Genomic DNA, 16762 nt, shown 5'->3' with positions numbered 1-16762 from the left:
CACAGTAACTGCCTTTCACTGAAAGTATTATTTTTCACATTCACACATGTACACAATTTCCAGGGAAGGCTGTTGAATCCTCCAGTTCCACACAGCTTTCTTCCTGGGCCTGGTAGTACTGCCACCACTCTGAAGAAAGTCAGAGACTTCCAGTAATGGTATGCTCTGATTGTGACACTTGATATCTCTTTTGCAGGCAGTCAGCCAAAGCAGTTTCAAAGACATGGCCTTTCAGTGTGTTATTCCTCAGTGTAAATGGTTACCCTCTTCTTAATTAGCAACAGTGCATAAATACTCTTGTAATAAATAAATAAATACCAGCCGCATTAGCTTAGAGATAATTAAAACAGGTTTTACTTAAATAATCAAGAAAATAATACAAATACCAAATAGAATATACATAGGTTGGCACACAAAGATTAAAGTACAATAAGTATAGATAGAATGCATACAGAAAAATCTAACTCCAGCTGTCTAAGTGTCCTAGCCAGCTGCTACAAGGAGTACTCTACCTTAAAATGACTAGCTAATTTCCACAGATAGGATGTTCTCACAGCAACTTCACACTAGTCTCCAAAGATTTCATTAAGGCACAACTATGTAGCTAAAGTCCTTATGTGACTTCATTGTTGCTACATATACTGGTCATAAACAGCTAGCCCCACACCTATCACAACAGTATGAGTTTGTTCCATTACCTATTCACATCTGTTTCTTCTTTACTTGCATCCCAGATAGTTTTTTAAAAGTTTCAATGACCATTGCATTCCAATGCTGTTTCATCCCCATCTCGTATCTTAGAGAAGGTGCCACTCTGTCTGTGAACTAGCCCCTCACTCTGTTCTTTAACATCTGGGCAAACAAGAGTGTTTGCTAGGTAACATATAAATTGCAAATCAACATATCAAAAACAGAAGAGAAAAACAACATACAAAGAGGAATATATTTTCTTGCTTCAGCCTAGTATAAACACATTGCACAATCATTCTTTCTTAGCCTGTCATCATCTCTGGCTTCACAGATTGCTGTGGCTAATGGTACTCAGTGACACATTTTTAATATGAAATAACCACAAACCCCAGAGTCTGTAATGTTTTTCCCGTTTTTGCACGAGGTAGGGGTGTTGCATCAATGGTGACAATTATCTATAGCCAATTTTCACACTGCTAGCTAACTAGCCTTGCCACAGTTTTTCCTTCCACAACCCACGCATGCATGCATACACAAACTTATAACCAGCTTAGTATGTCCAATCCATCTACTGTATGACTTGGGGTCTATATCACGTAGTCGAATTATGACAACTTTGAACGTTCTATGGTCGAAACCATATGTTCAAAGTTGTCATACTTTGAATACAAAAAAAAAAAAAAAACAGGAACAACTTCCTGCATTTCCGTGTTATATTGCAGTCTCAGAGTTGGTATATTTAAAGAGCGGAGGGTGTGGGGTGTGCAGGGGGGCTTGCCTCCCTACTTACAACCCTTTATTTTCTTTTCTGTTTTTTTTTTTTTTTTTACGTGTTCAAAATTCTGTAAGTTCTAACATATAGGTTCAAACATATGCTGTTCGAACTTACAGAATTTCGACTACGTGATATAGACCCCATGTTTTCAGAATGTGGGAGGAAACTGGAGCACCCAGAGAAAATCCATGTGAACACAGGGAGGACATGCAGACTCTGCACAGGAGGCATCCCAGTCAAGAATCGACCCAGAGAACTTCTTTCTGTGAGCAACAACACTGTCCATTGCACCAGTATGCTGACATATTTGAGAACAGTCAATCATAAAAACATAATTATGGCTGAATGGAGGATGGCTAGCTTACCATGTAGCTTATGTGACTTTGCCTATTGCGTTATGACTGGTATTTGTATCTACCTATTTAGACCAGCTTTGACAAAAGTTTTTCTTAAATACAGCTCTTCACACTCCAGCTGTCCTAAGATAGGTTAGTTCTCATTATTTTTAATGAATCACAAAGCAACATTGGCCAGACAACTATTTTAACTGACTAATTTTCACTGGAATGTATCATGCTGGTTGAATGTATATTTCCTGAGAAAATAAAGACCATAGATTTATTTGTATTAATGGAGAAGAATTGTGAGGTATACCACAATATAGTTATGTTTTCTAGCTAAGAAAAAAGTGAAAGTACTTTGAATACTGTATTTGGAGGCTAGGGCAGAGCATGTTCAAAAGCTTGAACTGATGAATGCAGTCTGAAGAGGTGACTTACTCGAGTTCTGATAGGGAGGAGAAGGAGATGAAGGTCAGGTGAAGAAGGTGAGGATGGTCAGCGAAGTGGCTCAGCAGTTAAGAGCTCTGCCATACAGATTTGGGGTCCTGGCTTCAGTTCTGAGCAGCAGTTACCACATGTGCAGAGTTGTCATGTTCTCCATAGGTTTTCTTTGTGTATTCTGGTTTCCTCCCCAAAACATATTGGTTGATTGGGTACTCTAAGGTGTCTATATATGTATATTACATTTAACCTTTGCTTTTGTGGCCTTGGTTGCAGTGAAAAAGGGTTGAAGATGACCACTGTGGCCTGGGTTGAGGCTGAGAAGGTCCCAATATTATCAGGTCATTTACCCAATTAGAAAATAAATTTGAAAAGAAAGGAGAAAAAAGAAAAGGTAATTAACATTTAGAATATCCTATAAGATCAGCCCAATGAAGATAGTACTCCAGTGTTTTAAAACAAATTAAGGTATATCCAGGCTTCTGAACAAAAATGTCTTAATCTGCCATAGAACGTCATATAAAACATATTGGCTTTATAAGTAAACAAACCAAACTCCTTCCATTAGTGTAATGCCATGTGAGTGGACTTCTTCTTCAGCAGTATAGTAATGCAGTGATAAAGGGATCAGGTTAGCAACAGCTTCAGAAAAAGTTACAGCAATTTTAAAGTATGAGAAAGGTGAATGGAAATCTGGAAATGTATGACCCGCTCACACAGTGACAATATCTGTAGAGCATACTGGCATTCTTCTAGTCTTGTAATGTCAAATCTCATAGTTGCTTCCAGAATCTCGAGCTACTCCGGTAGTAAGCTACTATGGGGTTCCAATCCGTTTCCGGATGTAGAATGAGTATGCTGTAGGATTTAAAGCTTCATATTCAGGAGAGCTGGGCATTTACAGGGCTAGTGTTGCTACCTTTCTAGAGGAAGTTAACAAAAAGATTCAGCAGGACTGGTTGGTGCAGTTCCTGCAAAGTTAATTTTCTTGCAGATGAGCAGCAGCTAAGCAGGGACAACACCTCTAGACTGGCAAAATGGGTTGGCAATCATTATTTTCAAAAATGGAGAATGGAGGGTGCGCAACAGTTATAAAGGGAAAACACTTCTCATCATCCCAGGAAAACTTACCCAGGTTGCTGGAAAGGTGGCTGTATCCGATATTTGAGCCTCTGATCTAGGACTCTTTGTCATTGCACTGATATTGAAAGTGTTATGGCAAGTTCTCAGTTTTGTATACATCTGATTTGTGGACCTGGAGAAAAATCATTTGGCCATGTACCCTGAAATATCCTGTGGGAGATGATACAACAATATGGGGATTTGGGGCAACTGTTGTGTGCCATTCAGTCCATATATTTGCAGAATCAAAGTTGTGTCCATATTCTGTTTTTCATGTCAAATGCATAGGACTTAGCCAGAGATGTGTTCTTTGTCACTACACCTGTTCACAATTTTGATGAGGAGGATAGCAAAGTACAGCCAGTGTTTGGAGAGTATCCAGTTTGGGGGCATGAGGGTTACATCTCTAATGTTTGAAGATGATGTTGTCCCTTTTGCCTCAAGTAATTCTGGTCTTTGGTATGCACTGGAGCAGTTCACTGCTGAGTGTGAAGTAACTGGGATGAGAATCAGCACTTCCAAATTTGAGGTCATGATTCTCCTCCAAAAATTAGTGGACTGCCTCTGCAGGCAAAGTGGAGGGGGGCATTTACCTCAAGTTGGGGGGGGGGGGGGTAAGTAACTTAGGGTCTTGTTCAAAAGTGTGGGTATGTGAGACTTGGATAATGAGCAGTGGATGCATGCAACAGTGGTAGTACCACAGGTATTGTACCAGACTATGGTGGTAAAGCAGCAGCTGAGTGCCAAGACAAAGGTCACAGCTTTCTAATCACTCTATGTCCCCACCCTCAGCTATGATCAAGACCTTTGTCATTGAAAGAAGACCTCATGGATGCAAATGGTGGAAATGATGTCCCTTCATAGGGCTGTTGGACTCACTATTTGGGACATAATGAGAGTTTGGCAATCTGGGAATATCTTGGGGTAGAGACACTGCTTGTCAAAATTAAGAAGATACACTTGAGGCTGTTTGGGCATCTTATGAGTATGCCCCATGAGCAGCATGCACAGGAGGTACACCAAACACACCTCACTGGCAGGACACCCCAGGGCAGACCCAGACACACTGGAGAGATTATATCTCTCAGCTGGCCTGGGAATGCCAAGCCACACCCAGTTGTTAGCTGGAGATTATTGCTGGTGATAAGCATGTCTATTCTGCCCTGTTTATCTTGGTGGCACCATGACCAGCACCATGTTAAGCAGTTTAGAAAATGGATGGATGAGCAATACCTCAACTTTTCATAGCAGAAGTCTAGTCAGTCAGATGTAATCCAATTTTTTATGAGTGGATCACCACTGAGGTGCTCAGGAGAAGTCCCCAAGCATATAGAATCTGGTAAAGTCTTTGACGCTGTACCTAACAGAAAGTTAGCGGGTAAATTAAATGTATCGAGGTAGGACCCACATTGTTGAAAAGGATCAGAAACTGGATGACAAAATAAAAAAATGGAGAATGGCATTTACAAGATAAACAGATGGAGAAAAGCTGGTAACTGAGCGCAATAGGCTTTAGTACTATTCATTTTCTCAGTTTTTAAGCTTTAATCTGTATTTGATTTAGGTGTGTAAGGCTGAGCACTACAAAACATTAAAACTATAAGTAGATATAAATTAATCCACAGGGAAAACTAGTACTTCTTTAGCATTGAAGTTGCTAGTTGAGCCTCCTTAACTAAGAAAAAAGAACAACAAACTGTAGCTAATCTCATTTAAGACTTCAAAAATAATCAAGCACTTGTAACTTGTTTAGAAATCAATACTTATTCAAACGTAGAAAATATTAAATAGATGAGCGTTTTTACCCTTAACAAAGCTTCATCAAAAGAGATGAAGATATAGATAAATGGAGAAAATGCTCTTCTGTTAGACTTGGTGTGGTTTGAGGACCAAATTTCTAGATACTATGAAGCATTTAGTGCAAAAACACAAAAATTATGACCTTTGGTGTGAAAATTTAAAAAAAATGGACTTATGATCCCAATAAAATATAAAAGCTTGTCTTGGTCCCTGTATTAATAACAGATGAGATAAAATACCGTAGTTTTATAATCATCCCCAGAATAAATCATGCAGTGCAATACAATGTGAATTGGTAATTTTGTTGTTCCAACTATAATAATCATAATCCAGTTGTACAAGGTATTAGCAAAAGCATATTAGAAGTACAGCATGTCATTCTAGAAGCCCTGTACAAGAAGAGCAACTTGACTCATGGGAATCATACAATTCAGAGTAAACGGAATGGTGACGAGAATGGAGGGGCCAATGGAATGGTGACGAGAATGGAGGGGCCAATGGAATGGTGACAAGAATGGAGGGGCCAAGGGTATGGTGATGAGAATGGAGGGGCCAAGGGTATGGTGACGAGAATGGAGGGGCCAAGGGTATGGTGATGAGAATGGAGGGGCCAAGGGTATGCAGAAATATTTAGAGACCTTTTTATTTATGCAGTGTAAGAAGCAGAGGAGATGCAGATGAAATAAGGATGTAGAGCACTGTGAAGGCCTCTAATGATGGGATTGTGGACTAATTTAAGGACATAGAATTTCACAGATGGCTGCAGAGTCCCACACTGCCCTACCAGAGGCAACAGTACAAAGAATGCTACTAAAGGTATTCAAGGACTTAGAGTCTTCCTTGCTGTTTTCTGTTTAAACTGTGTCTTCAAATGATTTGGTGTATGGTGTTCTTTTGCATTTGAACTATCAGCTTCTTGCTTAACAATTTCTTTGGTCAAACTACATAGCCTTCTTACAGCCCATTTCCATTAAATGGTTCCTAACATCAGAATGCCTAGTTGGATAAATGAATGTTATGATTTGATAATCAGAATAATAAAATAGCAATTTTGCTATCAACTACAGAAAGGCCATACCACAGAGTGCACAAATTTCTATGCAGTCTGGGACATTGTTTGGCGATAGATATGTCCCTAATGAGGCTGGGTTATTGTACTAGCATGTACTGTAATTCCAGGCTCCTTAAATCCCCTTCCTGCTTCCGGTAGACCAAGACGATTATGTTGCACTCATGGATGATGTCACTAAGCTCAGACTCCACTAAGCCATGGAGAGGACCATCATCTATGATTTCCAAGCTCTAGCTCTATAGAGGAGGCACCAGTGCTTTGAATGTAAATTCCTTTTCTTTCTGGGGTATTCATATGCTATAAACACAACTGTTGATAAGAGGTTATCTCAAGAAACACATAATGACATGGACAATTCAAATCACCGATTGATCGGTGTTCAATACATGAATCCCAGTTGCAGTAGCCTAAGCTATATGGGATCTTACCTCCTGCAGTTGTCATCTTTACAAAGCTTTGGGTGCCGTCTAGTTGCTGCAAGTGTCAGGAGTGCTTGGGTGTACAGCTAGATCACCAAATCTCTTCAGAGAGTTTTTGTCTCAGAAGTGAGTGATTTACTCCCTGTGATGTATCATTCTGCTACCAATTCTTCAAGAGCTGGGCAGATAAGTTCCCACTGGAAAAGCCTTCCTAATTTAAGCTGATTCTTGAGGGTTTTTAATGTCAGAAATTTTTGCTTTTCCTGAGCGACAGAGTGATATGGATATGGACCACCTTAATATTTTGAAAGGAGTTGTAGTATTGATGCTTATGTAAACTTTTTGTGAGGAGAAGTTGAATTTTTGACAAAAACTTTTTCAGATTTTAAAGTTTTGTGTGTTTGGAACAGGGTAATGTGCTTGGGGGGTGGGGATGTTCAGTAGTTTACTTCCCACAGAACTACTTGTTCTTTGATGTTCCCCTTAACAACTCAGCAGAGTTCTGCTACCCACATTCCAGTCCTCATTACCAGCTTATTGATGGAGCAACAGTCAGACTCCATGGTTGTAACTTCCCTGGTGCATAAAAGAAAAAAAAATGTGAAAGGAATCTTTAAAGATTAGCCAGGTTGCTTGTTTGCTTCAACAGTTGGTGGGTGACTCTGCTAAGGTCATTTGTTGTTCCTCAGACCATCCAGTCTTGTTCTCCTGGCCCACTTTATATAACCTTCAAAGACACCAAAGAACAGGGAAAAGCCACACCCTCTGCAGTTGTATGGATGTCTTTGGCAGACAAGAGGAGAACAAGTATTGCCACTGTCTGAGAATGGAGCAGGTGAATGGTCTTCATTTGACCAGGATGAGTTGGGGATGCTGGGTCCAGTGTACCTATGAGTCATACTGTGTTCAGGCACTGTACGAGCACATCCACTCATACATGAATCGTGCCATCCCAAACAGAACCAAGATGCTCTCATCCAAAAAAAGGAAGCCAATCTGGTGGTCCCCTGCCATAAACATACTTTACAATAAAAGGAAGAAACTGTTGCAGAAAAGAGGAAAATCCCAGGATGCAAAAAAACTCCCTTACCAGCCTCAGTAAGAAACTGAGATCCCTCATAAAATCCTCCAAAGCTAGTTACGAAAATAAAATTGCCAAAGATTCCAAAGACAACCACAAGGCATTCTATAACTATGTCAAGAATCTAAATGGCAATGCTCAGATCTGCTCTAAGCTAAAACAGAATGGCATTAAATATACTGATCCCAAGTATATTGCCAATATCCTGGCAGATCGATTCAGTGCCAACTTCACCCCCCCCTCTCACCCCCTAAATGGCCCATCTCTATGCCGGAAGATTGCCATATTCCGGTAATAACGGCCACACAGGTAAAAAACGCACTCTCCAAAGCTAAGAATGCAGCATCCATGGGACCAGATGATATCTCGGGCTGTGTACTTCATGAACTACAATATGAACTGGCACCTCACCTAAGTGTCATGTTTAATCATAGCCTCACCTCAGGTTTCGTGCCCACTGAGTGGCGCAGAGCTACAGTTATCCCACTCCACAAGTTGAGATCCACCTTGGATCCTGGAAACTACCATCCCATCAGTCTGACAAGCCTTATCTGCAAGGCCATGGAGCGTATTATCATGGAACTTATAAACAAAGACATTGGCAACCTTCAGACACTGGACCCCACCCAGTTTGGGTTCATGAAGGGCCGGTCTTGTCTCCTGAACCTGATTGACTTCTTTGAATCAGTCTCCAGAGCCATGAACAAGGGTAAGGTGGTCCACACAGCCTATCTAGACCTTGCCAAGGCCTTTGACACCATCCCCCACTCTGGAATCATAGATAAAATTACTAAGCTGGGCATTAATCCCTACGTCACCCAATGGGTTGCTAACTGGCTTACTGATAGAACCCACACTGTAAAAGTAGCCGACTCCAAATCCAGCTCCAGACAAGTGACAAGTGGAGTACCTCAGGGTTCAGTCCTGTGACCACTCTTGTTTGGCATCTACTTCTCTGAAGTACAGGCCAACACTAAGGGACTCTGGCTAACAAAGTTCGCAGATGACTGCAAACTGGGAGCCATTATTGAATCCCCAAATGATGTGGATACTCTACAAAAGGGCCTTACAGAAACAGATGCTTGGTGCCAGAGCCCTTGGCTCAAGCTCAATGCCAAGAAATGTATAGTTATCCCCTTTGGGAAAAAACATGTATCCGTGAATTACCATATAGGTGGCAGTACACTAAACACTGAAAGTGTGATAAGAGACTTAGGGACACAGGTGGACAGTGGTCTCACCTTTGATAACCATATCGCCACAACAGTCAGGAAATCTTTCTATGTGGCACACCTCATCACTAAGGGCTTTTCATCCAGAGAAAAGGAGGTCATTGTCCCACTGTACTCATCCCTCATTAGACCCATTATAGAATACAACGCCCCATTTGGTATGTACCTCTCAAGACATCTGCAACAACTGGAAAGGCCACAGAAATACCTCACTAAAAGAATCACAGGCCTAAAGCAGATGCCCTACACTGACTGCATTAAAAAACTCCAGCTATACTCTGTCGCACATCGTCTACTCAGAGGCGATCTCTGCTTAACATACAAGGCCATGTCAAACTCAGAGCTGTTGGACATGCTACACTTAAAGAAATCCCAATCCCTTAGAGCCACATGCTCCAGGGATCTAAACCTTGTCATCACAATAAACAAAACATACTGGAGGGATACGTTCCTGACCCAGAGACTCCTCAGACTCTGGACTAGATTGCCCATATGTGTCAATCAGAGTGCCTCTTTGGCCCTCTTCAAAAGGAACCTTGACGATTGTATGGGAGAAAGAAAATTCACCCCAGGGATCACGTCAGTCGCACTGCTAGACATGGGTCCAGGGAAGTAAATAGTGTGGGAAGAAATAGCCAGGGAATTGTTATGGCTAGGCTTGTATAGGCCCTAGGGCTGATAGCCTAGTACCAACCTATGAACCTATGAACCTATGAACCTATGAATGTGCATAGTGAGAAATAACTTCCAGACTGCTGTTAATATTTTCATGTACAGGGCAGGGCAGATTTACTAGGATTTGCCAAGGAACTGAGTGATGCTTTTTCATTGCCTAAACAGTCCTCTGGCAAGAAAAGGAAAATAATTCCTTCTCATTCTGACATGAATTTTCTGTCAGTGGAGCAGTCAGAGCTAGGGACGGGTGTACTTCAGGAGTATCTTCTCTGTCTGAGCATTTTGATTCTGAGGACAGTATGGTTTCATATTCTCTGCTGAAGAAATTTCTTTCGCTGACATTTTATCTAACATAAAAAGAGGTGTTTCAGTGTGAACAGAATGAAATTCCATTGGCACAAAAAAAATTATGATGTGTTTCAGCTAGAGATGCCAAAGGCTGCACTTGTCACATCTGCATTGCCTGCTTTAGAGAACATTTTTTCTCACTGCCTCAAGCCTCTTTGATGGTAACCTTCTGCTAATAAGAGGTCTGACATGTTATATAATATGCCTCAATCTGCTGCTGTTAAACAGGGTACTGCTACTAACTTCGTTACGTCTGACAAAAATTAGAAAGTAATGGATAACTTGGGAAAGAAAATGTATTCCTCTTGTTCTTTAACTTTTAGGATTTTGAACTGCTAAGTATATATGTCAAAGATTTTGCTTCTGTCTTTTGAGAATACACAAAATGTAATGGTTAACTTTCCTTCTTCTAAGATGAAAAATTCATATAATGCTTCTTTGAAAGCAGTCTCTCAGATAACTAAGAATATTTTAAAATGTGCTTATGGTGCTGTGGACTCTTCTAACAGAGCTGTTGCAATTGTATCATTTTTGAGGAGATTTGCTTGCCTCCATTCTAAAAAATCTTCCTGACAATGTTAAATCTGAGATTTTAAATTCTGTCTCGTAAATGAACAGACTCTTTTGCAGAGCCAGATCCAGCACTTGATGACCTAGGCTATTGCCTAGGGCCTGCTGGCTGGGGGAAGGCCCATCCATAACATTAATTTAATGAAAAAAGTGACAGTTTAAGTTTTCTTGCATATATTACTTTTTCTCTATGTTTGTATATCTTATTGTATCATGTGTTTGTACATGCATCCGCTTTAAGATGCACACACACACGTGCAACACTGAGCAATGTGCAAGGTTTGATTTACATTATGGAGACTGGAGATTTTTGAAGTACTGGAACAGCAGCATTATGTATTAAACTTATAGAAGCAAAGTAAGTTTACAACAGCATTATGGATGAATCGCACGAGGGAAATGTGTGTGTATATGTGTGTAATGCTGTAGTTAGAGAGGGTTGGTTAGTTAATTATCTTGCTCAGGCTGAAATCCTGTACCTTGGCTAGAGGAGACAGGAGCCTTAATCCTCTACACTAACTAACAGAATATTAAGATACACTATGTCATTACAGTTGGTTGAAATGTTCTGAAATGGGTACTTTTGTCATTTATTGATTCATACATTTTATTTCACTGATTAATGGGAAAAAACGTTAAAAACTACAAATTTAAAATGCACTATACTAGATGTTGCTGTATTTTACTACAAATATATTAAATCAGGAAGTTAATCAAATAACACATTTATATATAGTCCTAAAATGTGTACAGGGGGCCCGTAGTTTGAAAACAGCCCAGGGACCAAGGTACACTTAATCCATCATTGGTCAAGTGCATTTTTGATGAATGTGAGCTTCAATACATTTTCAATGAACATGAATTTCAATGCATTTTCACTGCACATGAGTTTCAGTGCATTTTCAATAAACTTGAGTTTCAATGCATGTTCAATGAATGGGAGCTTTAGAAGAGTTTACTATTGCTCCTGCCAAGTCTGACTTCAATATGCAACTGTGTTGTTTTGCAAATGGCAATTAGTGTTTGTGCTATAAAATTTGTTAGCAGTGTTAGTAGTGCAGCATGTAGCATACTTATTTTTGGTGCAGGAGGCTGTGGGTTCTGCTACCACACCATGTATATGGATTGCTGATACTGTAGTGCAGTATAAGGGGGATTCTACACTCCTCAGTATGCCATTGTTTGAATGAGATATTAAACTGAGGCACCATGTGCCTGCTTTGATGGTTGATACTGTGAGATCTTTTATATCCACCTGAGTTATGAAAATTCCCCAATGTCCTGGCCAAATTTCCCCTAGTAGTGTAAATACCACCAAGGATCTCTCCTGAAAAGAGGCTACTAGCCTAGTGGGACTAACCTAATCAACAAAGGATGAATACATGAAACATTTTAAATTAAATTCACACCTTTGAATTCATTTCAAAAGTAAAAAAGAAAATAATATGTACTCTGACAGTTTTGAACAGTGTTTATGGTAAAATGGGGAGAGGGACAAGTAATAGGACACTGAAATGACTGGGGAGAGGCCCTGGTCCATTACCTTGCCTAGGGCTCCATTTGACCCTGATCTGGCTCTGTCTGTTTTCCCTCTGCAGCTGAGTTGCTTAAGAAGTGTGATGAAAGAGGAAAACTGATTCAAGAACTGACTCAGATTTTTCAGTTCTCCTTTAGCAGACCAAATAGTAGTTTTGCTTTCTCCTCAGCATCCTTTGCCTATAAACAGTTTAAGCAGCAAGAGCCTGTAATCAGGATTTCAAAACAATGGAAAGGAGGGTTGGAAAGGAAAGGAAAGGAAAAGTCTCCATAAAAAAGGAAAGTCCTTTCAGTCACTATAATTATTTGCCTATTCAATAGTAGCAGCTTGCCTCTGTGCATGTTCTCCCCCACACACACACTCCTGTCTGGTGTCCTTGAATACTTCCACTAGAGTGCTTTGCACCATTGTCTTTTAGGCAAAGTTTTTTATCCAAGGATATTTTTGTTCCTAAACCAGAAGACTGCTGGAGTCCAGTATTGGATCTTTCTTTTCTAATCATTTTTTCAAGATTCAAAAGTTCAAGATGTTGTCACTTCAAAATCTTGTACCTCGGATTCTACATCTTGCTTTCGTGGTAAAGCTGGAGCTAAAGGACACCTATCATGACATTCCTATTGCCAAGCATTTCAGATGTTTTTTAAGATTTTCTGTAACTGGCTTAGATGGTCAGTTATCTGTTTTACCCTTTGGACTCTGCACTGCTTCAGACTCTTTTTCTAGCTGTCAAGAGTGCTCTGAACTGTTCATGAACTTCTACTCAATCTTGGTATTCAAATCAATTTCACAGGTTGATTTTCCTGGGATGTTTGCTGGACTCAGCCTTTGGAAGAGCCTTTCTTCCTCCAGACAAGGTAGAAATGTTTCAACAGTTCCTCCTGAGTTTCTCCATCCTAAATCAAGTAGCTGCAAGGGAGTTCCACAAGAATATAGGGTACACAGCACCAATAATAATCATGCTGCCCTTTACCAGACTGCACATGAGGAAAATACAGAGGTATCACAGATCAGTCTGGATTCAGCATCTATACCCCTTGACTTTTCAGATTCCAGTTCTTGGATTTATAAAGAGGGAGGATGAATGGTGGGTAGACCAGATAGCTTGCAATCCCGGTCTTCCATTTTCCCTTCTGACCCCCTTCTAGTTAGTCACCACAGACACTTCAGACATCTTGTGGAGAGGAGTTTCAAAATGGGCAAAAGTACAAGTTCTGTGGGATCCAGTAGACAGACAGACATACATACATACAGACAGACAGACAGACAGAAGCACATAAATGTCAGGGAGATGTTGGCTGCTATCAATGCATTGAAGGCCTTGAAATATCTGTCGTCCCCAGGACCTCTGCAAGTGTACACAGACAACACCACACAATATGATACATAAACAAACAGGCTGGTACTAGATCCCACTCTCTTTGCAGAGACCTAGGAGCCAGCAATTCAGCTCTGTCTGACTGTTCAAGATTCATACATTCTGTCGAGTAAAATCTTATTGCAGACAAGCTCATTAGGACCAGGATAATTCTACAGACATGAAAAACCTTATCCTGGGGTCTTCCAAGAATTGCTCTAACTGTGGAGAACACCCCAAGTAGATCTGCGTGCCTATTGTCAGAACAGACAACTAAAGAAATTCTGCTCCAGGATTCCTTGCAGTCAAGTCAGGAAGACATATGCTTTTCTGTTCCCATGAACAGGAATATTCCTGAATGCCTTTCAACCCTTTCCAGTGATTACCAGGGTTCTTCTAAAGTTACAGAGGAACTCTCTAAAAAATGTGCTGGTGCCTCCCTTCTGGTCAAGACAGAAGAGGTTCTCCCTTGTTTTCAATGTGGCAAAGGTAAATTACCACAAGCCTCCCTACAGACTGAATTAACTCACACAAGCCAGGGAGAATGTTTGATCCAACTCAGTATGGAAACGCTTCAACTAACTGCCTGGATGATATAATTTTGATACCTTTTTGGCAGTTTTTATTTCCTGAGGAAGTGCAAAGTTACTAAAGAAGGTGAGAAAATCTTCTACTTGAAAATCATATATATGTAAGCTGAAAAGATTTTCTAATTGAAGCCAGTCAGAGTCAAGATCCTTTTTAGGCCTTGTTGCCTCTGTAAAGGCACAATTGGTGCCCACTTCCTCTAGTCTGCCCATACATCCCACACTCCTTTATAACAATGTTCAAGACAATTTTGATTTGAACCAGCTTGGGGGGATGATTTGAGGTTCTTAATATGTAAGACATTTTTAAGTATTGCACTGGCATCTACTAGAGCATGCAAGTTACAAGCACTTATTGTGAGACAACCCTATCTCATTTTTCACAAGGACAGGGTTTATTTGAGAATAAATACTACCTTTATGCTTAAATTCATCTTGGAGTTTACTTTGACAGACTATTTATCTCAGTCTTCTATCTTGAACCAAAGAACAAGAGGGAAATAACTGTTCACTCTATAGATGTACACAGTCAGGCAGCTCAGATACTAGTAAGACAAAACTCTTTTTTTTTCCATTTTTAAATACAGATTACTCATGAACTTGTATATTTGCAGTATGGCATTTCAAAGTGGGTGTCCAAAGTCATGTATCCACATTTAATGTAGATGTTACTAAACCCTGCCTTGTGAAAGCAACATGCATATATTTTGCAAAATAACTCTCTTTGATGTTTGTTATATGTGCATTTCCATTTTAGTCTGCTTTGCATTAGCAACAATTTGATCATAAACTGCTGTGGCAACTTTAAAACTCTTAAACACCACAATGCAAACACATATTCTGAAATCAGTTTTAAATAAATCACATGTACAATCTTAACTTCTGCAGAACAGGTAAGGATTTTTCTGTATCTGGCTTAGTTGTCAAAAAAATGTAAGTTGTCTAATAGGATTCCTATGTTAGACAAGTAGTGAATATGATCTGCCATAATCAAAAGGCCCCACGGAAGTCCATGAAACAGACACATGAAGGGTTCATTTATATGTCAGAAAATCTGGGGGCATAATCAGGACATTCAAGAAGCCAGGGCATTTCTAGTTCTCTCCTTAGTGCTTGATTTTCATAACAACATTACAGTAAATTCTCAGTTAACTGGCACCCATGGGGATTAGTAGATGCCAGATACCTGTAGTTTCTGGTTGCTTGAGAGTTACTATTAAAAACAGGCCTAATACTGTGCCCTATACTATTTGTTTGGCTTGATTTGTTCTCAGGTTGGGGAGAGAGGGAATTTATTCCTATCTTCCTATTTAAAACTCTCGAACTCTAAAAACATAAGGTATATTTCTGCGGGGAAAACAGAAAGTGCAACACATGAAAATTGTACTGTATTTCTTCAATTTTTTTGCTTGAGTTCCGGTTTATTGAGAGTTTACTGTATTTACCAGAAATCTTAGAGAAAGATTGTTCTTTCATTAAAAATAGGATAAAAGTATAAGAAGCAGAAGAAGGAAGCAGCTTGTGAGTGTGGCATGCAAACTGTTTCCACTGAAATGCAAATTAGGGTGATAAATTTGTCTACTAACCTTAGGCAGGTAAGTTCATCCTGGTGACCAGTTTGGCAGAAGTACATTCACTGTACTCACCAGTTATCTAGATCACTAAACTTTTGTCTTTATTCTGTGTATTAAATGCATTGGAATAATATCAGTTTCTGCACTGGAATGCAGTACCTATAAGTTTATTCCAGTAATATTTTTAATTACTTTTACTTTTATTCTGAAATCCTTATATTTATCAGATTCCAATGTATTTGTTTTGAAGTGGGATCTATTGACATAATGAGTTAGGTTCCTTTTTGTGAAACTTCTAACCGTCTCATTAAAATAAGGTGACAAATAAAGGAAGTGATGGCAACAGGTTTTACGCATTTAGTACAGAGGGACAAAGTCTGGACCCGTTTAAATGTTTGCATGCACAAGTAGTGCATAGAGGGGACTCAAACGTTTCATTTTACAATATTTACTTTTTTCTGTTTACAGCTGGGGAGAGGAATGGGGTGACAAGGGCTACATCCTAATGTCAAGAGAGAAAAATAACAACTGTGGAATTGCCAGCCTTGCCAGCTTCCCTCTAATGTAAAATGAAGAGGAAGACAATACCTGACATGTGGAGATGAGTGATGACAGATACGGCAAGAGACTGTGTCTAAGAAAAAAACTGACAGATCATGACTGATATTACACTATAATTTTCCCTCTGCATATACAGAAAGGTTAAATGTATATGTTACGGCTGTCTTGCACTGTTATTTACATTGTACCTGCTGAAACAGGATTTAAATAAAAACACACTTTACATTAACAATTTGCAAAAGTTCCTTCATTAAAATAAGTTTTTTCTTTCTTTTCAAGGAAATTCTTAATGTTGTTAGTACATTACAGTATTGTTTTATGCTATGTATTTTCCTGAATGAGTTGTTCTGCAGCAATGGAAATTCATGCAAATGTTTCTCTTTCCCTTCCTATGCAGTATCAAATGCAAGTTCTTATGGATCTGCTTTATTATAAACTTGTGAAGGAAAGATTCATTTTAGAACCATAGCTTTCAACTGTTAAGAGAGCTGAGCCTTGCCTTTCTTCTTATATTTCTCACTTGCCCCGTAGAAGAAATACTAGGGCCTCTGTTTAACCCAAGACCTTCCATACGTTTGTTTCA

At 39.6% G+C, this 16762-nt stretch overlaps 1 protein-coding gene across 2 annotated transcripts in view; it reads left to right on the top strand.

The window, feature by feature from the left end:
* The window catches only part of CTSK (cathepsin K), a 93911-nt gene extending 77503 nt beyond the window's left edge, over positions 1 to 16408 (top strand). For both annotated transcript variants that reach the window (XM_044080049.1, XM_044080051.1), the window contains exon 8: positions 16087 to 16408. In XM_044080049.1, the coding sequence (XP_043935984.1) occupies positions 16087 to 16186 (100 nt within the window). In that variant the 3' untranslated portion in view covers positions 16187 to 16408. The remainder of the gene's footprint in view (positions 1 to 16086) is intronic.
* Positions 16409 to 16762: the final 354 nt, after the last annotated feature.

Source organism: Protopterus annectens, chromosome 8.part0 (genome assembly GCF_019279795.1).
Source record: "Protopterus annectens isolate FY-2018-M chromosome 8.part0, PAN1.0, whole genome shotgun sequence".
NCBI lineage: Eukaryota > Metazoa > Chordata > Ceratodontiformes > Protopteridae > Protopterus > Protopterus annectens.
This window is presented reverse-complemented; position numbering and strand designations above follow the sequence as displayed.